Raw genomic sequence first — 23,465 nt, 5'->3', positions numbered from 1 at the left:
TAAATATAGCAAATAAAAGCATTAAGAGCATTGCCGTAGCCATAATCCTGAAAATCAATAAGTTTACTACAATCTACTAGAACGCCAAGCAGCCACTGGTGCCCATATCTTCATCCCCAATTCTCTTAATTTTTTTCCCTTGAGTTGATACAAAGCCGCCTCCACATTATGTATACCCAATAATCTGGATAACCACGTTTGAAAGGTTGGAGCCTCAATATCTTTCCAAGCTGCTGAGATTAAAATTCTGAGTACAGCTGTGGAGATAAAAATTAAAGCCTCAGTTTCAGTATTTAATTTCAATTGACTTTGGCATCCTATAATCATGAGTGTCGGAGATAAGGTTATCTGAGCATCCAGCAGTCCTAACCAGAATGATTCGATCTCTTTTTTGATTGATTCCAATTTCTCGCACTGATAAAACATATGGATAATGTCAGCTGGGCCTTTGCAGCATCTGGGACAATTACTGTTCTCCCTCTTGCCCCAATCATAAAGTTTAGAGGGGGAATAATAAAGATTGAATAATGTTTTAAAGTGTTGAGCTCTTAAATTGGAGGAGCGTAAGAATCTTCTATCTATTTCAAGGGCTCTGTCCAAGTCAATATCCGGATCCTCCAGCTTTGAAGCCCAGGCTGCCTCAGTTTTGCCCATGTCGTCCTGGGATTCCTCCAAAAACAGCCTGTACACACCGTTAATTCTAGGTTCACCCACCTTCAGATAGTCCAATATCTTACACCTCTTCCTTAAGATAATTCGGGGCCTTATTGATCTGATGGTACTGACCACCTGAGCATATTTATAATCTTGTATACCCTGGAGGGAGTGCCTTTGTCTTAATTCTTCCAGAGTTCTGCACTCATCCCTGACAATAACTTGCCCCAGTGTCCGGATACCTTTTCCCGCCCAGTGTCTCCAGGACCCATCATTACTTAAATTGGGAAAGAGGCCAGAATTCCAGAGTGGGGTGTGGTGATTATATTTGGGAATTGCCAGTGCTTTCTGAGCTGCTGCCCAGACCCCCCATATTCCTTCGAGTGTCTTAAGTCTCGACTTGCTATAATATTTCCTTTCTGTTCTCCTTAATAATACCCCGGTAGCCTCGCTGCCAAGTAATAATTCAAAGATAGATGGAATCGAGTCTTGTCTTCTCGGGGAGTTTGAGCTGCTTCCCACTGGTTCAAATAAAATAGCCATCTGCGTAAGTAGACAGGACCAATGATAGTATCTGACATTTGGCATTCCCAGACCACCCCTTTCCTGAGGCAGAGATATATATTTCATGGATCTTCTAACCGTACCATATTGCCACAAGAAGTTCATAAAGATGGATTCTATTTCTTTAATAATTTTCCCCTCTATTTTAAAGGGGATCGACCGAAATTTTTATAACACCAGGATACCCGTAGGGTGACAGTTGCGCGTTATAAATAATAAATACAATACAATACAATACCTTGGGGAACATAGTCATTTTGATAACATTGGCGCAACCAATTATTGAGAGTTGTAGCGTGTCTATTCTCTTGAGATTCTCCCTCATGGATTTCATAAGAGGAATAAAATTGTCTCTAATTATCAACTCCGGTTGTGCATTGATCGTTATCCCCAGGTAAACCACAGAGTCAACGAATCTGGAGTCTGACTTGTTTATGTTCTTGGAGCAGAGCACCTGTGTCTTACCCACATTTAGACGATAGCCTGATTGTCCGCCAAATTTGCTAGTAATAACCACTACTTCTCGCATAGCTGCTTCGGGATCAGTAGTAATGACAGCTAGATCATCAGCATATGCCAACATTTTTGTTTGAAATCCATTCGTAACTACCGGTTTAATTGCTGTGTTGTTGATAATTTCGCGTATTAGAGGATCAATATATAGTGCGAATAGAATGGGTGAGCATGGGCATCCCTGCCTCGTCCCCCTCGTGATAAAAATCTTATCTGAACTCTCACCCATCATTTGAATTTTCGCCACTGGGGTGGCATACATGGCCTGAATAGCCTTCATAAGCCTTGGTCCAAACCCCCTTTCGGCCAGCACACTCCATAGGAATTCTCATCTGACGCGGTCAAAAGCTTTCTCCGCATCTAGGAGGATCATTGCGACCCCTCCGTCCCCGGCAGCATGGATATCAAACAACGTGATAGCTCGTCTGATGTGATCTGTGGTTCCCCTACCAGGAATAAAACCATGCTGCCAGGGAGAGACCAGGGACCCAATGATCCGTCCCAAGCGGGTTGCCAAGATCTTAGCGTATCATTTATTGTCCGCATTTATTAGAGATATGGGTCTATATGAACCCGGATTTTCCGTGGGCTTGTCTTTTTTATGGAACACCACTATATTGGTGTTCATCCATGACTCAGGGATTAAACCTGTATTTATGAGCCCGTTGAAAAGGTCTAACAGAAGTATAGATGTTTCTTCAAAAAAACTTTTGTAGAACTCAATTGGTAAACCATCGGGGCCGGCAGCCTTCCCTGCTGCTAATTCTTGTATGGCCTCCGAGAGTTCATCCATAGTAATGGATTGTTCTAAAATTTCTCTATCCTTCTGAGCCACTTTGATCCCCAATCCTGTCCACTCAGCCATTGGCTCCTCTGTCACCACATCTTCCTGATACAATGTTTGATAGTATCTTTTGAAGACATCTGTGATGTCCTTTGGCTCCTCGTAGATCCTGCCCTGCTCTACTATACGCGAAATAATATTTTTCGAGGTCGCTTGTCTAATACGTAGTGCCAATGCTTTCCCAGCTTGTTCCCCCGTCTCATACATATTCCTTCTTTGTGTTTGATATTCAGCAGCAGCTTTTTCGGCTAATTGCTTTTGAATCTCAGCTTTGATAGTGCTCACTCTTTCTAGGCTTTCTCAGATATATCTTTCCTATGCTGTTCCTCCGCTGCTGTTAATTTATTCATTAATTGCTCTCTTTCTAAGTTGAGTCGTTTCCAATTACGAGAGGTGTAGCTGCTGGTTTCTCCCCTTAGGGCAGCTTTATAGCTGTCCCAAACAGAGTTTCGCGATGCGCTGTATCTATTAGCATCAAAAAAGGCCTGTGACCAGTTCTTCATATATGCTATATATGTGCTATCTATTAAGAGCTTCTTATCAAAAGTCCATGGTCTCAATGGTTTAGCTGGTCTATTCGAAGTTATTGTTAATAACAATGGATTATGGTCTGATATTATCATAGGTAATTTGCTGATTTCTACTGTGCTAATCTCAGTGGTGGTAATCATGAAATAATCCAGCTTGGAATATTTCTTAAATGGATGCGAAAAATATGTGAAGCCTGCATTCCCTGATTCAATACTACCCCATACATCCCTCAAACCATGTGAATCCATCATTGAGCGTACTGCCCGATATGCCCGGGGTTTACGCCCGGTATATCCTTTCCCCCTTTCGAAATCTGCAGAGATATTAAAATCCCCGCAAACCACTATGGGTGCTGGCCAGCTTGCTAGCTCCTTCTCAATATGATTGAAGATGTCAGGGTCGTCACTGTTAGCCCAGTATATACTACAAATAGTAATACCAGAATTCATTTTGCATAATGCCCACCGCCCCATGGTGTCAGCCTTGAATCGTTTAGCTCCCCCAGACCGACCTTGCCAATGATAGCGACCCCCCTAATAGTAGACGTTTGGGAGGAGCAGGATAGAATCTCGAATCCCTTTATGTTTAACCAATGCCTTTTCCCCCATGGCAAATGGGTCTCCTGTATACACATATCTGTACGTGTAAATTTAACAAATTCCTCTAATCTTCCCCCTTTTTTTCCAATCGTTTAGACCCCCTATATTCATAGAGCAGATCCTAAGTTTTGACATACTTCTGTTTTAGATCATTCCTTCGGTTCAGCCTTCTACATGATATAGTAAAGACACGTTTGACTACATACCTTGTTACAACTTTAAATCTTGATCTGATTATATTTACAATAGTATCATGAATTCTCTTTTTTTGATTTGCACCCCCCCTGCACCAACCCAACCCTCCCTCCCCATCCCCTTCCACCGCCCAGTCCCTCCCACCCCCCTCGACCTCCCATTGAGGCATCCTGGGTCCAGCCGGATCCAGGTATGGGCGTCTGTGTGGTCCAAGCACCACAACCGCTCTCAGAGCCTCCGGCGCCGCCATTGGAAACTGAAGAGAGAGCGCCAAAGCAGAAAATAGAAAAGGAGGAAAAAACAAACCATAAAAAAAGTTTAAGTCTATACCCAAATATTAATTAATTTTTGGGTCTCAGGCAATTAACTTAGCCCCCTTGATATTTATCAGTTGTCTTTCCTTACAGAATCCGATATTTCTTGCAAGTACCCTTCCGCTTGGATTTCGCTGTTGAAAAAACGCGTAGTACCTTTACAGCAGTATGTATTGCACACTCTGACTGGTCACCTATTTGTTCCTTAGTTCTACATGTGGGTTCAAAGTGTTATTAATAAGGTGAACCCTACCTCCAAAAAATGTTAATCTGTGTAAGATTTAAAAATGTAGAGGTAAAACTAACACCAAGTGTGAAGTACTGTTATATTTAGCCAACCCTGACAACTAATTTGGTTTTCCTTTGCTGCATAATTTCAGTGGCCCTGCATATACCTCTGTCTGCAAATGTGCTCATTACATTCTGAGTTTTGTTGCTACTCTCAGTAGTCATTTTAATAGGATAAATTAATGAGGGATTTTTTGCTGATGCATTTCTAAAAGACTTTTGACTGCTCATACTTAATCTCAAGAGGAGTACCACAAAAGAAAAACACCTTCTGTCACCAGAATCTAATATACAGAAAAATTCCAAAACGCCTTATCCAGTTAATACTTTCTTGTCTGATATCGTCAAATATTTTATAGCATCAGCATTTAGCTAAACAATTTCATAATTTTTCAAGCTAATATAATTTATGTTTTATGCACAAATCAAACAATCATTTATTTTACAGATCACTAAGCAAGCTGGTAAATGATAAACCGGAAACTTGGGATTTGTACTTAGATGCAGTTATGTTTGGGCTCAGGACCAAAAAACAAATGACTACAATATACAGTCCCTATTTCCTTATGTTTGGACGAGAAGCAAGATACCCGTCAGAAGTTCCTGAAACAATTGAGGTTAATTTATTTTATTTATTTGTTTTATTCTTTTATTTTATTAGATTACATGGGTTTTTAAATAAAATGTTGAAATTATTTTTGCTGCAAATATTTCAAGGTTTTCACTGAATACAATTAGACAAACTCTGCAATGTATATACAATCAGTTCTTTGAAGGAACTTTCCTGGTGTATAGTTTAATATCTGCTATTAACTTTACACTTTCAGCTCAATCAACAAGACATTGAGAATGTTACAGCAAGCGAAACTATTGCGGAATGCATACGATCACACGATAAAATATAAATGTTGTAAGAAATATTATTAAAAAGGCGGCTGAGAAAGTTAAGGCACAAAAAGAAAAAAATCACCAAGATCTGCAGCCTTCCATAAAAATTGGAGATAAGGTCATGAGGAGAAATAAACGGTCTGAGCAGAGAAAGGGAGGGAAATTAGATCCTTCTCTTCTTAGACCCTTCACAGTTGAGAACATTTAGGTAAATTGGCTGATATTCGAGACAAATCTGGAAAGATTATTCCAAAAGTTAACATTGACCACCTACAGCCAATGAAAGAGTTTGAAGTGCGTATTCCGTCAAATGTATTAAAGTCTGAGATTGGAGGGATATCTAATCAACCTGATTCAAGTTCAGCTTTGAAGAAATCCAATAAAACACTTCAGATCCATGTAAAAGACATTTTTAAAGATTTCAGTAATAAATCCAGTGGCCTCAAGCAAGAGGACAGCCAAAAACAGCGGAGAGTGTTTACTAGATCGTCAACATCAGTATCAAAGGAAGCAACTCCACGTTAAGAGTGTAAGTTTATAACCATTTTAACTATTTTTGGTTGTTTTATTTTCTATACTACTACTTCCCATCTATTTTTCAGGTATTAAAGATGCATGGAATAATATCACAGGCCACATAATAATTTCAAAAATTGAAGATTACAACATTTTTGATTCCGACTTAGTTTGTCTTCAACCAGGCCAGGAGCTGGAAAGCCAGGTACTTTCTTAATAGAAAAACTATTAAATAGGATTCTAGATTGTACATTGTTTAACATGGATGAGTTTATAATATATGTTGAACTGGATGACATGTAAATTGTTTCTAAACATTGCTTTATGTCTGTAGGCGAATACGTTATGTATGCTGATGATAATGTTCTCAGGGTCTCTGTATAAAAGAGGATAGTTACACTGATGGGTAGAAAAGTAGTAGTCTTGATGGCAGCCATAATGCAGTGTTCACATTACCCAAAAAATCTTGTCCTTAAAAAGCACAATGTGTTTTCTTGTGAGGTTTACCTAGCTTAACCTTGATTGCTTATCAGAAGAACCAAGGTTTTAATTTGACTGTTAGTATAAAGTTGCAAGTGTCCGTAGGTCTACCTTACATATCTGGGTGAAAGATACAGGGTAAACCCTTAGGTAAGGTGGTAAAGGTGGAAATGTGCAGGGTCATATGTACAATGTAGGGCTTTTTAAGTATAATCATTAGTTTGCCGGACATACAGAGGAGAAATCTTAACTCTGGGGGTCCTGTGATCTGAGTCCTTTAAAAGAATGATGAAATGGCAGTAAAGCATTGCAAAATTTCCAATATATTTTTAAGGTTTTGGTTGATAGGCCCACATAGACTCTGTTACAATATTTAATGTGTCTGAAGACCACACTGTTTGGATAAAAATAAGATCTCAGGTTTCTAAAAAGGGAAGCCGTCAGAGGTGGATAAATAATTGTGGGAAAATGGAGGGGTTGATCATTGGCATAACATCCTATGAGGTGCACAACATATTTAAATGAAATGGGAGGGTGGGAGAGAAAATGGGCCCAGGTAGAGATTAGAAACTCTGTGTATTGTAATCACAAGAGAACAATATATAGTTAAACGTTTTGAGATTGTGAACACACCCTCAGTGCACAGATTGTGGTGAGACTTAGATAATCATTCCACAATGTTATATTAATAATATTGAATATTGCAGGTGATCAACGCATTCCTAAAAGCACACATCAAAAATCACAATAATGCATCAGTTAAAAAGGCATTTCTTATCGACAGCTACGCTATGACCCAAATTTGGAAGGGAAAACCACCTTCATTAAAAAAGGTTAGAACATCTAAGTGCTGTTACTAAGAGTGTAGCTAAATCATGCACATTCCAAAGGTGTATAATTAAAAGCTAGATTAATGGCTCTGTATCTGTCTGCAGACTAAAAATTGTATGGAACCTGGAGGATGCAGTGCAGAGCTGTGTGGGGCTGTTAAAATGTTCTTGCTTTGAATAACAGACATGACAAAGTGTCTATTTTTTCCTAATGATTTTTTCTAGAGTGTGCCGTACTATGTTATTTCAAGAAAACATAACTCGTGATGAATGTGAAATAACTTAAAATCTTTCTATTCATGGAAAAATACCATACTTTCTGAATATCTGCTGATACAACTCTGTCCATTTATACAAGGTGAAAAACATTTGTCGCACCTACATATATTCTTTTTTTTTAAATTGAAAAAAGAATGTATGTTCAAGCCTTAACCAGTCAAAACTTTGGGTACTGACATCACAATTATTCTTTATGAATTCTGTATTATTTATTGGTTTGTCATTGAAAACTGTATCTCATGAACAGTTATAAATTATGCAATACAGATTCTTGCATCCCTAAACTCCTCCTGACATTCTAGAATTAAGTTGTCATGTTGTCAAAAAGTGATACAGGGTTATTTTAGACATCATCTTAGTCATCTCTCAAAAAGAATAGCTATGGGGACGTACAGTGAAACATGTCAATGGGTAAATATGTAAATGTTTCTACAATTAGTATCAGATCAGCCATTCTATGATAAAAAGTATCTTACATCATTACTCATAATTTTCACCACCATTCAACACACTCACTTCCCGAGTTGTTGCTTCCAAACATGAATGCCTCTGTCAACTATTTTTATTATATCTTCAGAAATATTGCATTCAACACAAATACTGTAATTTGCTAATTAGTTTATTGTGTTTTCTGTATGTTAATGCCATTAGAGTTTTCAACAGCTTATATGCTCCTCTCTACTTTATTCTCATAGATTGATCCACTAGACTTCAAATTGCTTTTGGGAGCTGTAAATGACGCTAATCATTGGACATTGGTGGTATGTTTTTATAACTACTATTGTAAAATATCATTCTTTTATTCATAAATAGTTTACATTGTGCTATAGTACTACAGCTATAGTTCATTAAAAATATAAATATACATGCAATTATCTGGACTGAAAAAATACAGTTAAAGAGTTGGCTGTGGTTACAGACTGTAACTGGAAGAGCCATTAATTCGTCCATACAAAATCACACGCCACCCCCAAAGAAAATCATACTTCGCAGCCCATATGCATTGCTAATGACCTCATTTGTGTTGTGAATAATACAATCACAGATGACAAAAACAGTCACACAATTAAGATTACTGAACACATTACTATTAACATTATCAGCAATGCACCTATGGCAATAGTAAGTTTTTCTTCGGATTGTGTGTTGTATATACTATTATACTGTCATGTTAATTATTGGACTACATTATGATAGGATATATTCATGCATTTTGCCTGCAATTAACAGTTTGCATGGCCATAGTGCAGTTTATTTTATGATGGCTCAACCATAAATGGGTTGGGGACAGCATTGGTTTTGAAGTTTTTGTTTGAACTACATCTAAACCTTTTAACAATAAACCATTACCTACTTTTATTTTTGTTGGTCTTGGTAATAAAATGTTTCTTTTTTTAAAGTATAACTTTGTTACACTTAATTTGCCAACCTCCACTGCACATGTCCTTTATCCAAGCGTGATAGACCTTTGCTGAAGGCATTCTGGTATGAGTAGTGTAAGTGTGGAACTTTTATTTCATTGTTTCTTTTTCTTTTGGCTTTCACGGATCGTATGCAGAAGCACTGAAATCAGTCTTTTTACTATCAGTTTAAGTGAGATGGCGTACCGTGGGATGTCACTACATGGATCTAGTTGTCAAGGCATGTTGGCTTGCCTTCCCGATACTTGTGGCACTGTCTGATATTGGCAGCCATGCCAAAAAATGTGTGTGATGCACAGGTAATTGGGGCATTCACATTTGAACTCAGATATGCAAATACACAATGGATCATAGAATTAAAAGTATATTGCACATTCTCCAAGTAACAACAACTTAACAATCACAATACCATTCTAAGACCACCCTAAACATTTTTGTTCAGTTGATATAAATTAAAAAATAAACCAATTACATCCAACCAGGCAAAAACATGCTTTTTAGTACAGTTGTAGTTTCATGACAAGTTTGGGTAATTCTTTTCACTTTTTTTTGGGCTGTAACAAACATAGCTATGGCAGTTAAAAGGTGAAACCCATCTTTTTGACCTTCCCCTTTTGTTCTCACCCAGATTGCTTTTTTCATTATTTGATTAGAAAATTTTGTGTAAACTTGTCAAAATTCTACCTAAACTTCAAGCTAATACAAAATTAGCTTCTCAATCTAAAAGTAGCATTTAACATAACTGGAGTGTTCACGTGATACTTGGCAACTAGGCAGAGTGTCATAAGACATGTTATGCCTTTATTTTTGTGTGTAAGAGCCATGTCTCTGCAATGCTCTTCTTTAGCATTTAGTACTCTGCATAGCTACATGTACGGTTTATGTTATACACACCTTTCATTTCTATTTGTTATAAACACAAGTAGAAAAGTATTAGAGTCTTTTAACCACATTACCTAGACTGTTTAAATGTGAATGAAGAAGTGAAGGTAAAGATTCTATAAGCTGTATGGTGGTAAAAACTGTGGGCCCAATTCACAAAGCTACAGTTAGGCCAAAAGTCTGTCTTTAGACCTGTAGTCGAACTTAGACTTAACGTCTAAGTTTACACCTGGACTCTGACTTTACACCTGAAGCCTACGTTTAGACCTGACGTCTAAGTTTACACCTAATGTCTAACTTAGTCCAAAAATCTAACCACTACTTTTCAGTATTCCCAAAGGTAAGTTACTACTAGTGAAGTTCGACTTTTGTTTTTAAGTTAGACTTTAAGTTTAAATTTAGACCAGGTCTAAACTTAGGTTTCTGGTCTAAATGTAGGTTGATGGTGTAAAGTTAGACTTTGGGTCTAAACTTAGACTTTAGTTCTAATCTTAGGTTTCTGGTGTAAAGTTACACTCCAGGTTCAAAGTTAGACTTTAGGTCAAACTTACATACTTTAAGTCTAAATCTAGACTGCAGGTCTAAACGTAGGTTTCTGGTATAAAGTTAACCTTCAGGTATAAACTTAGACTTCAGGGTCTAAGCTTAGCTGTTTGGTTTAACTTTACCTTTATGAATTGGGCCCGGTGCCGGTTTCTGTGTGTTTGTGTGTTCAAGATAAGAAGGGCTAATCTAAAAATACTGGAATCTAATGCTAATTCTCTTAAAAGTACTGCCTAGAACATACATATGATATTAAAAATGTGAGTTTCTAAGTGTTGGGTTCTAGACGGATTACTTTAATGAAACTCACAATTGGTCATTTTCACAGTAAGTTTGGAACTTTTAAAAGCCTTTTTCCAACAGCAATTTGTTGATGTCCATTATCGTTTGGATTCAAATTTTCTTTTATGATACATTTATGTTTAGGCTATATATCCCTCAGAGAAGAGGTTTGAATACTTCAATTCTTTAGGAGAAATCGATACACAGATCCAACACTGCAGAGATATTACAAGGTAGTGTTTGATGAACGTGCATTATAATTGCTTCAAAGTGATGCATACTTGTGGTTGAAAAGTGTATTTTTGTTTGTGTGAATTGTTTTATTCTATTTGTAAATGAAATGTAGTCTATTAGAAAATAAAGTAAATGATCAGATCACATACTACCTGTTCTGTGTTCATGTACAGTACAAACTGAATAGCAATCCTCGTATATATTGCATGTGCTTATTCTTTACAATGCTGACAAACATAATATTGTACCTTTTTTATTGAGTCGATATAATTGTGCGGAGTTGAATAAGTAAGAAGTTTAACATTAAAAATATACTTAGTATATAACACTGGGATGCACACTCTAATTTCTTTTAGTATCAACAATATATGCTTTCATGTTTTCTAGCAACATGCTAAGGAAATATAAGTACATTTTATGCTGAACTTGGTTGTCTGCCAGTGAAAAAACATAGTTCCTGAAATCGTGTGTGGAGTCAGGTCGGTGGTGGAAATCAAGTCCACCACGCAGGCCACACTATTGACTGCCATATTCATAGAATTTCTCTGCACCTACTTAGATCTTAGCGCCTTAACAAGAGCCACTGTTATGACTACTTCTTTAATGGCACTTAGGTTTCTGCATAGCCACCATATATCTGATAGCCACTCAGCACACATTTTTGTTTTTTATAAAGACCTCAAAAAGCAAGAGTTGTTTTAAAAAAAACATGAATCACCGGGACAACCTTAAATTTTTCTCCTCGTGTGTGTAGATTATAATTTTTTTCTGTTTGGGAAGGCTAGACTTTTCACTTGCTGTAAATAGGCCAAACCATCTGATGCACTTACACTGGCAGCACCAGAATCAGAAATAAACTCCAAATAGAGCAAGTGGACAGTCATTTTGGAATACAGGATACACTGCTACATTTGTGGTAGAGTACATACTGAAACTCCTAATCAAAACCATAATCTGTCCTTCAAAATTAACCATACATACTTGCGGAGAATTTCAACGAATGCAATACAAAAATTTAAAGAAATTCAATTCATATTCTAAATGTGGCAATCTTAAACTTGCTTTAATGCTACTTTTTGGTGTAATTTCCAGAAAGTTTATAACATAGTCTAAAATGTTCTGCTGTTTCCACATAGATGTTTTTAAATCAATGCTTGAAATGATTACATCTTGAAATGGCAGGACCCACTTTCATTTGTAAGAAATATGCATGTCCTTACAAGTGATAACTTGATTGGTGCAACAGTTGCTTCCTGCATTTTTTTACATTTGATTATTAGGTTTAGAAGAGTGCACATTTATGAGTTTGGAAGTTGTATCAATTATTTTTATTTGCTCTTTGTTTAATGGAAACATATCTGTGAATAGTCCATCAAATTTGTTCCAAAATATGAACATTGTGTTAAGAAGGAGAGCAAAGAAAACTTTGCTGTGAAAGGGTCTTCTTCTTTATCAGCCCTTTGCTGCACAATTGCCTTATCTAGAATGTGTATGCTTATTGAATAGCCATATCAGCGGCCAATTTTTTATAAAACATTTTCAAAATTAGCTCTGCCAAAATGGTAGAAGATCCACAGACCAGTAGGGTGATTTTAGCCGAATAATACTGTCAAAGAAAGTGTTTGTGCTTAACAACACATTGTGTATTTTTACCCTGGATATTTGTGCATCCGTATGTGTTCCATGCATGTACCACCGTGAATATTCCTTATGCTTACATATAGTCTCAGAAAAAAACACAAGCAAAGAAAGGTCTGGATGGGTGGTGAACCAGAGTTTTCTCTTTTAAGGTGCTTGTCAAATGAAGACTTTAGACATTTCTGCAAAGAAAATTCAGCATTAGTAGTGAGCTATAAATGTGGTAGTGCTTTATTGCCATCTTGGAAGTCATGTAAACTGTTCTACAATATTGGTCTCTTTTACAAGATGTGGAAATTTAAAGTGCTGGCATAATTTAAAATGCAGTCTTTAATCTCATTAAAAAAATGGTGATGGTGACCTTTGTGGAAGATTTAAACATATTATTATACCTTGGAACAAAAATGAGTTAAATATGAAACAAAAAGGAAACGTTTTAATAAAAGGCCTCTCACTGCATTGTGAATATAAAGAAAAGCATGGTAAGAAATATATTGTTTTTGTTTACACTTTTGTTTATTGTTTGAAAGGGCATTCTTGAGAAGAAAAGGGTTAAATATCTCCAGGTGGACTTGTTCCACTATTGATCATCCAAAACAGGCTGACAGCATTTCCTGTGGTGTTTTTGTGTGCAAGGTAATAAATGATTATTGTTTTCATACTTGGATCGACTCATTATAACTGCAATGACCTACATTAATTGTGAGCCAGTCAGTATTAGTTCACATATATAGTTGCATCTGATTATAATCCTTTAGATGCTTGAAACATTATGATGCATACATTTTATTGCGTTCTTATTAGCTTAGGACTCCATTGAAACCTTTTTAAAATTATTGGGACATTTTATGTTATGTGTACAGATTAACATTGAAATAGATATTCATTTTCTACTGCATCATGAACTTTCAAAAGACAAGCAAGAGGATGCTTAATGCATCAATGGCGAAAGCAATGTATAATTTAGTTATTAGCTTTATTAAAACAAATGATGAGTCACGAAGAGATCTAAAATCTGTCATTTTAAAGAAGAGTAAGACAAAAGTAAACAGGCGCATGCATTTGCAATGGTCCTCAGCAGTATGTAAGATTCATGGGTACAATAGATGATTACAGGGTTATAAATCACTGGCTTTCAATTCCTTTATGTCGTTATGTTTGTGTATTACTTCCCATTATGTAAGCAATCCATGACTGGAACTCGTAATGAGCCTCTGTCCCTCCTGGCATTTAAGCAGAGGAATGAGGGAAGACAAGTTTTGTATGCAAAAAGTAATACTTCCATTTGCTAGTGCTGCACTTGAGTATTATCCCTCAAGTATACATTTCTAAGTGTTTATACCAAATTCCATCTTACTGCCAAAAAAGCAAGGTACCTGGAATAGTTGACAGAAATGTTATCAAATAACTTCAACTTATGATAGCTTTTTAGCATGATTGTAAATTCTCAAACATTCTGTTGATACGAAAACTGACAACACGCATTTAAATGTGATGAATATTAAGGGTTCTACAGTTGTTCCACTCTAGACCATCAATAACCTCCTATTTCCAGCTGAGATTTTAAATGAGGACAAATACTGGGAAATGAATATGGCCTGTTTTTTAAATTTCATAACTACTGTTTTCATAACCTCAGATCCCACCGTATGACTGGGTATGACGTGCACACACTGAGTATTCTGTTTAGCATTCATGCTTTTGAGAGATGCTGCTAGGTTTCATAGGCAGACTGTTAAAATATATCCTGGTGTTAAATATATTTGCTCAAACTGGTAATTTTGGTGAAGACATAAGTACAAATGTGTTACAATGATCTATCCTGATTTGTGTCTTGTTTTGTTTTCCAAATTTAATTAATAGTGATATTTTCTATCATGGCATGGTCTCTCCCCTAACATTCTCCTTATGTAAAGGTTGTTGTGGCTGTGCAAGATACCATACCATTGATATCAAAGCCCAATATCTGACGTTAGGGATATTTGTTACACCCCCATGATTGGTATTAGGAGAATGATTTAGTAGTAGCACAAATTAAGAAATGTATCTGCAATTAAGATTTGGTTTATAGGGCTTCTTATAAAAACAGATAATCACAATATGCAAAGTAAAATAATCTTGATGAGCTTTATAGGGAATTTCTATGTTACTATGTGTCTCCTAATGCTACAGCTTCAGAAGTCCCCTGATAAATAGGCATTACCTCAGAGTACAGTAATCAGTACAGTTATACACACACCTAGCACTTTTGGTACCATTATTGTTAGTATTTTGTCCATTTACAGTATTTCATTCTTTGCTGAATCTGCATAAATCGATCGTTGATTACAAATACATAGGAAGGCAAACAAATACCTTAAATTTTTCCCATTCTTTATGGAGAAGATGACGTAGATATTAATGACAATTATGAGAAATACGAAGCAGTTCATTTCACATCCTCTATCACTTCATCCCTGTAACGTGTCTACAGTCATTTTATTATGTAGCTTTTATATCCAGTTTCTGTTCTGCTTGTTGATTAGTACAATAATTGTAAATTGAAATGCTAACATATTATTAAAGTAGTTCATATATACAAAATGTATTAAGTTATTTGTCATTATTTTAGTTTGCAGAATGTATTTTAAAAAAGGAACAACTTGTTTTCGAGACTAGCAGCAATGCAATCAATGTTTTTCGAAGGGAGATCGCAGAGACTTCAATTAATGAATCAGGTATTTGAGACATTATTATATTTTAAAATACAGGATAAATTTATGTAAATATTAACTGATAACTTAAGGGGAAGAATATGAAATAGGATAAGATTTGTATTTTACTCCTCAGCAATTTGGCATAGTGCATTTGGATACATTTTAATTTTGTATACAGAGTCAGGTGAACTCTTGGTGCAACCATCTTATAAAAGAGGTGCAGCATGCAGTCATTGACTGGTATTTATTGATGCTCATCTGTTCTGATCAGGAATAGTTGGATTACAGAATATATCCATACTTCCCTTATCAGAGTAGAAAAATATGCTTCTTTATCTGTGACTGCTTTTATTAAATGTGATTTAAAAAGGCAATTTAAATATCTTTTGTTTCAAGTACTTAGAAATGGCTTATGTGTTGAATAAAATGTTATATACCAGGCAATATGTACTATTGTGAATAAGACAGCTGTACAATACAAAAATTATGAATTTGGATTGGCTTCTATATAGTTGACATATGCCTATTAGATTTAAAGCTTGTATCTAACACAACACTCATTACAATATGGAGGCGCATTTCACTACTGTAGTGTAGTTCCTATTTTCCCAATAGGCTCTGCGCATTCGAATAATATCTTCAATAGTATAGACGTAGGACAGAGGTTAACTAGGTCTTCTACTGACGATATTAGACTTAAAGTTTTGTGTGCCAGCTAGCTCAGAGTTCACTAGAAACTTTCTCGAATAGGCAAGGAGGAGTTTAACCTCCCTGGATAGACAAGAAGGGATTTCGTTTCTGACAACCATAGAACATGACATGCTCTCCCTAATCAAGAGTATATCTCTAGAGTCGTGTGAAAACAAAAGACAACTATTTTACTCAGTCAATACGTGCATACTTAGTTTCACCAGATTGTAGAGAAAAGAAGAGACGGGCGTGTTCAATAAAAAGGTGTTATTTATTGATCAGTCTCTTTTCTCATACAAGAGAAATGAATCGCTACAATTGCAATACTTAAGGTTAAGTAAAGTGCATACAGTAAAGGCAGGATTATAAAATAATACTGTAAAAGCCATATGATACTTTAAAATGGATAAAAGATATACATACATATATACATTGACTAATCGTACTCAACTGGTGCTTCTAACTACGCCTACCCCGGTGTACCTGACCTGAGCCTAATACGTGGGAGGGAGTAAGTAAGTAGCAGTTTAAGTTAAGTTTGGTTTGCCAAGAATCTGACTCAAGAATTCTCTGTAAGTGGTTAGTCAGTTCAGTACCTGGGATTTAGAAGGCAGGAGGGCTGGTATCTCTGTCTCAGGACTCGGTATCCCAGTTACCCGCGAGGGCAAGCTGGAAACGCCGGAGGCTGGATTTCTCGGCAGGAGAAAAGGCAGCGTCTCTCTCAGCGCGTCAAAAGGGAGGGGCAGCGTCCGTGGGCTTCCTGCATCGGCTGGGCTCTCCGGCAAGTAGCGCTGCTCCAAGCTCATCACCACCGTGTGCTTGCTTAGGGCAGCGTCGGTATATTTATACCTGAAAGGTGCCGAGTTTGACGTAAGGAGGGACATAAAACGTCAGTAAGGATGTCATAAGAACTGGTTGTTCTTACATTCTTTACAGGAGTTCTCGAACGAAATCAAAACAATAGCTGCGGGGGATTTCCCAGGTCTGCTGGAGGTTTGGTTTGATTTGAGAACTCGGTGTGCTTTCTAGGGGGCTGGAGTAATAGTGCTTGCCTAATGTGATAGCATGCGCTATGACTTAATCTGAAAACGGGTTTCTGTGCCGTTGTATGGATATTAGTGAATTATAACCAGACAAGGGTCAGAAATAGGAGTATCGATACAGGTCCCTATATAAACACACTACACCCACTCCATGCATTTATGTACATATTTACTAACCTAAGCAATAGTAAACATAACTAATAGTGCATGTGTATACCGAACCACCCCAAAATAAATTTTTTGCATTTGAAAAATGGCATATGCGAAATACACGAAAATGAGTATAGCTACTGTATGCATTCAAGCAGTGTAATCAATCAAAAAGAGATGCACATATATATCAGCATGAATGATTCGCGAAATGACACATGAAATGGTTCTTAATACAGAAGAAAAAGTGTGAGACCATTTCATCACATACAAATACAATTACTTGTAAGTAAGCTAGAGGTTGAGGTAATGTAATGTTTCTAGAGTTCCTAAAAATAGAAGCTCTGTTCTCTAAGAATAGTTATACTTTAAGCAGAAGCTAAGTGCAAAAAGGTAAATATTTTGGATTTGGTAAAAAAGTTTTCGTTTTCAGGGGAAGAAGGAAAAAAGTTCTCAGTAGCTTTGTTTTTTAAAACTGAAGGCCAAATTCAGAGTTCAGGGAACGCTGTGTGCACGTTTGCTTAAAGTCACTCTCTCTGTTCTGGTAAAAACATCATTTCAGACAGACTCTCGAAAAAACAGTCTACCGCTTCTGGTGAAAGTTCGACTAGGTTGGAAAATGTCGCTACCATGCAGTCATGCGCATGTTCGCTTTCAGTGATGTTTCGATCAGCATTGCTTACAGAAGGTCGTACCTGGTTGATGCTGCTCTCATCTTGTACTTCACTACCCTTCAATGGTAGTGGTGAAGTCTCCACGAATGCCGTCATCAGGATAGGTAGCCGCTGGGGACAGCACAATGCATGAGCCTTTACTGGACTCTACAAAGTATCTGCATCCAATGGTACTTCTGATTGTAGTGTAAGACAGGTGTCCAACACGCATTCTTCGCCGCATAGCATGCACCTCAATACAGGCATAACACAATTCTGCCACATGGGTCTGAACGAAAGAAACCAGGTCATATTCAGATCTCTTAGTCCAAAGACTTTAGTTATGCGGTCCCGGTAGCGTATAGCTAGGATCGTTTCTTCCATTGTTGCTGGAGTCTTGTCTGTGACATGGCTTGCCATAACGAAGCAGGAGTAGCAAAAATAAAATGCCTGCTACGAGTCCCAACAGGAGTGGAAGTCCGCCAAAGATGGAATGGACGAAATTAGGAAAAATACCCAGGACTGCTTTGAATGGTGTTAAAAGTCCCGAAAAAACTGTCTTAAATACACTTGCGATACCACTTGTATCAGAAATATTTAAGATTTCGTTTAGCATTTCTGCGAAGTGTAGGGGGCAATTTGTTGATAACAATGCATGTATCTCACCCGTTGTCCTTGCAACTTGGAGATCATACTTTTTTTTTGATGACGTCAAATGGGTTGGCGTCTGTAGGAGCACAGTCTTCATTCTGCTTAAAGTATCAATTCGAATAGAAGAGATATTCAAACTGGGCCAAATCTTTCCCTCCCTGTCTGGAGTGTCATTCGGAAACAATACTCTTTCACAGCAAGTGACCATGGAGCTCACACTTACTATATAAGGTTTTCCTGGCAGCAAGCCACAACATCTGTGATCTACAATTAGAATGTAACTCCCGTTAGAAAGTCTTTTAAAGAATGGTTCTATTTGTGTTGCAGGTGTGCCGAGCTGGTGACATGAAAGGTTATTTGAAGTCCCTTCACATGCCCAATGCAAACTTCTACCCTGACACAGAAGTATACCACTTAGCGATTTTTCACAATTATTACCACTAAGAAATACACTCTGTCCATTATTACTGTAACATGTGTGTGTATAAGGTAAGTTCCATGTTGACTTAATGTATCCTTTTCCCAACCTTTCATACTGGCCTGCCTGTATATATTTTTGGCAGTATCGAAACTGGAAAGTCGTTATTGGAATAGTTATTATCCCATGTATTATCCATTCAATGACAGGTCGTTCTGACATTGTCAATGGCAATCTCTCAAGTTTTTCAATGCTCAGAATTGTATAATCAGCACCCTTTTGTGCCATGCTGATTTGTGTATCAGTAAGGTTAAAGATACTAAATAATGACGTTGTGTTGATTAAACGCCAAGGCACGTAGCCTGAACGCAGATTTTGTAACGTCCAGCCAAGCTGTACAATAGAACGCAATTGGGACTGACCGTGTTGCAACATCAGTAAGTCTTGCTCTATTATATCGATTGCAGATGATACAATACTGTCCAGTGAATATATTCTGGAAGACAGAGTCATTAACTCATTGTCTACAACAGAAAGTGATTTTTCCAAATTAACACGGTCAATTTCCCGTATTTTCTCTGCTGTCTCAATTTGAGTCTCTTTCTAAGCTTGTTTTAAGCTGCATATATAGAGGCCGCTATGAAACGTTTTTGACGCTGTTTGCGTGGTCCCATAATGAAATCACGCAAGTCAGCACCTTCTTTAAGTAAAGTCAAGTGTTGCTTAATTTCAACCAGTGTGGATGTTTGTAGCCATTCGAGGCAGAGTTTCCCTACACTGTAAGTAGTTACAATCCCTGGATGTTGTCTCTGGGAGTATCTAGGGTCTGGCCTGGTCAATGTGAACCCCTGTAATTTGTTCAGGAATCTATCTTGACAGTTATTTGTGTCTATGGGCCAGATCAACCATTTTTTCCAATCAGGATGTGTTCTGTTTTGGTTTAAAATATGGGATACGTCTATTCCAACATCTGTAGTGCTATTACTGTCAGGTGTTGGTTTTGGAATAGACGGTTTGTTTAAGTCTTTAATTTTGGCTAGGCCAAGACAGGTTGTCTGTTGAATTGTATCATTCAAGAATATAATTTGTTCTGGGATCATGCAGGCTCTAAATAATGATTCTATACCTTGCACTTGCCAATCTTTTGTACCCCAGATTGTTTTCGTTTCAATATTATTGTTCCAGAAATCAAAACCAAATGTTTTCATTTTTTCAAAACATGTCTCTGAATAGATTAATTTTGTATTTGTAAGCATGGTTTTCATTCCTGTCTTATTTGACAATTTGAAATAAAATGTTTCTGCATTACTTGTGTTAAACCCTGAGAAGTATGAACAATTTTCATAAAATGTTTTTGAACTGCCTTTTGGTGGAGTTGCACAATGTTTCCATTGGTTATAATTAAAAACATTTCTAGGTTGAGCAGATTTATGCAGATAATGATGACCATAGTGGTTGTAACAAAACATCTGGTCATAATTAGATGAACCTTGCAAATAATCATGTTCTGTAAATTTAGCTGACATCACTAGATCAGACATCATATCATTAATACTTTCAAAGTCCCAATCATCAGCGAATGTGCTTGGTTTTACAAAGTCACTTAATGAAATCTTGAATTGATGAGGATACTTCAGGAGCTCAACCGGGCCATAGATTTCGTAATCAGTTTTGTCCCATGCTACCCCACCGGGTATAGGGTTGGCTGTGAAGTTCACTGAAGAAAGTTCTCTTTTCTCGATGTGTGCAGACTTGTGTGGTTTCAGGACCAAGTTGATTTTCTGACTTGCTGTGTCCATTGTAACATATTTTCCCTCAATGAAATGTCCCAAGCATAGTACCATGATGAGCCAAAGTATGAGGACAAATACACCTAGTGGCACCCAAATTTCAATCCATGGAGAAATCAGATAGGTTTCTTTTAGTTGATGAAAGAGTTCCTTTGCTTTGTCTTTAAAAGTTTTTGTTGTTGGCTGTTCCCCAGGTTCGCTTGGATCCTCAGAAAAATCATCGAAGTTGATGAAGTAGCCAGATGCTGTTCTGTCAATTGTTTCAATTGCTTCTGGATTCCTTTTCGCTTTTGGAATTTGCTTTGTTTCATTAGCATAGTCAGTTGTTACATCATTGTAGATTGGTGTTTCTTGATGAAAGATTTAGATTTGGGTTTCAAGAGGTTTAAGTTCCATTGCTTTGTTGCATAGTCCTTGTTGATTCACTGTAGGTTTATCAATTGTGATTAGTCTCTCAGTTTGAACCTCTGTATTTGTAGCAAACTTTGGTGTTCTACTACTTCTTGGGAGTCCACTTGGCCTACTACTTGTTATCGGCCACATAATTGTGGTTTAACCAGGTCGATGGATACAACTCGGTTCTCCTTTTTACCAGCAAGGGGCGGTAATACTACTGATCTTGTCCCGTTGACAGACAAGACAGGTACTGCTTTTCTGTAAGAAGGCCCAAATTCCTTCTTTACCGCAATCTTCTCTCTGACCAGATCCCCGATTTTTGGAATCCAGACAGGCCTTGCTGGGACAGGTGGTTTCTCTTCAGTGGTTGTTGGCTGCTGTTTCAACTTTATGTTGCTCAGGTCTTTTCTTGTTTCATTTAAGTCCTGTAAAATAGCCAAACGATCTTTGATATCAAAGCATTTTTCTTTCACCACTGAAGTTTGACTATCGAGGTCCTGGATTAACATTCTAGTCCCAAACAATAGTTCGTACGGACTGAGACCTCTCAGAGAATTTCTTGGCAGATTATTAAGACTACGTTGGACACTTATTAAATGTTTGACCCACCCAGCTCCCGAACCTAATACCTTTGCCATTATAGATTGCTCTATGCCTTGGTTTTTTCTTTACACCATCCCGTTTCCCTCAGGAAGGAAGTGAGAAGAGTCCCGCAATGCAATGCTCATGCTGGCCATGCCCCCCCTATAAGCTCGAGAGCTAAAGGCAAGACATTGGTCAGAACGTAGCATGCTCCTAGCGTATATGCCATTATAGACTCGCAAATCTTTATATAACAGTTCAGACGTCAGCCGAGTGCTGGGGTCTACATTTATAAGTGAAAATAGTCTCTACATGTTAATATGACGCATTATTCATACTGGGTTTTTCTTTTTATTGTTTAATCCAATCTGGAGCGAAACGCCATGGTAATATACCGTCTCGGTCGCCACTGCGATCTCTGTTGCAGTCTGGGCAGTTTTTTACAAATATGTGATGTTGCAGGCTCATTCCTGGCCACCAGTATATTGATTGTAATTCTTTCAGAGAATCCTTAAGCTTAAGGTGTCTAAGACCCTCACCCATATGTGCGTCTGCTATTAACAAGCCTCTCCTGTTCGTGTTTGGAATTACCCTATCCCCCACTCCAGGGATTAGAGCAAAAGGAACGGAGTTTGCATTGATTATGTATGTATGATTGAGTGGATAGTTGATGGGTAGCGCCGAGCAGTCGCCTTTTGATGACGTTTTCACTGCCAGCATTGTTTCCCCGTCAATGTATTTTCCTGAACGCTTTTTTGTAGCTACGGAAGCCGGTTTAGTTGCTTCCGCTGTGGCTGTCACAGCCAATGAATTCCCTGCAACGTGAACGCCATCACGCTGATGACTCAGTGAGTGTATCACGTGAGTCTTTGGTAGTTCTTTCTGTAAAATAACTACTTGTTCCCAAAGCGATTTTTGCTTTATTGTTGCACCTGTGTCATCTTTGTAACCGTTTTGAATCCATTTCTGTAACTCGTTATTGTATGATTTGATGCAGTAATACGAATCGCACACTATTAGTGTCGGGAATTCGCGATCGGCATTATCTAGCGCCATTTTTAACGCTATTATTTCAGTTTGTTGTTCTGAATTATTTTCCACTGAGTGTGTTTTCGTAAACAGAGGTCTCAATTTATCTCCGCGCCACACCTCTTTTATAATCTCGCATGTGGCGTTATATGCTTGCTCTCCCCAAACTGAGGGTTGAGCATGTCCGTCTGTATATATTACACAGGCGTACTGTTGTATGGGCAGAATGTCGATTGGCAGAGGGTATTCTCTTTCATATTCTAGATTTTTTAATTTTTTCATGTTCGGTCCAAAGTAGTAATTTACTTTGTCTGTAGCAAGGGAATTTTCCCATTGTATCCATTTTGGATTTAATGCCATAGTAGGTAAATTACATGGGCTTGTTAAAAAGCCGATTCTGCTGTTATAACAGTAATCCGTCTGCCTTGGGCCTGGGCTCTTTCCTTTGCTATAGCTGTTTGAACCGCATGTACAATGTTTTCCTTTATACTGAGTGTTTTTTCAGCTTCTGTGTACAAATGTGATTTGTATGCTATTGGTACAGTTTCTCCCTCATTAGAGGTTAGGTATGTGAATCCGCATCTTCCTGGGATGACTCGGATCACAAGGTTGCGTGTGTTATCGCGTGTTTCTAGTTTTGTTTTAACTAACATGTCTGTTTGTAAGGATCTCAAAATTTCTGTGTGTTTTTGAGTCCAATTGATTCTTTTAAAATCTGGTTTTATTAGGTCATAGAGAGGTTTAACTCTCTCTGCATAATGTATAATGTAAGTTCTTCCGAAATTCAGGAAACCTAGAATTGATTGTAAGTTTTTCAGCGTTCTTGGTGCTTGGATTACAGCACATTTCTCTAGGAAATTGTCAGCTAGGCT

General features: G+C 37.5%; 1 protein-coding gene across 1 annotated transcript in view; it reads left to right on the top strand.

The window, feature by feature from the left end:
- The window catches only part of LOC144820050 (uncharacterized), a 73,263-nt gene that overhangs the window by 28,763 nt on the left and 21,035 nt on the right, over positions 1-23,465 (top strand). Inside the window, exons 2-3 of the mRNA XM_078677705.1 lie at positions 13,026-13,131; positions 15,107-15,212. Of these exons, the coding sequence (XP_078533831.1) occupies positions 13,026-13,131; positions 15,107-15,212 (212 nt within the window). The remainder of the gene's footprint in view (positions 1-13,025; positions 13,132-15,106; positions 15,213-23,465) is intronic.

Source organism: Lissotriton helveticus, chromosome 2_1, assembly GCF_964261635.1.
Source record: "Lissotriton helveticus chromosome 2_1, aLisHel1.1, whole genome shotgun sequence".
In the NCBI taxonomy this organism is placed as follows: domain Eukaryota; kingdom Metazoa; phylum Chordata; class Amphibia; order Caudata; family Salamandridae; genus Lissotriton; species Lissotriton helveticus.
The sequence above is the reverse complement of the archived record's forward strand: the minus strand, read 5'-3'. Positions and strand labels throughout refer to the sequence as shown.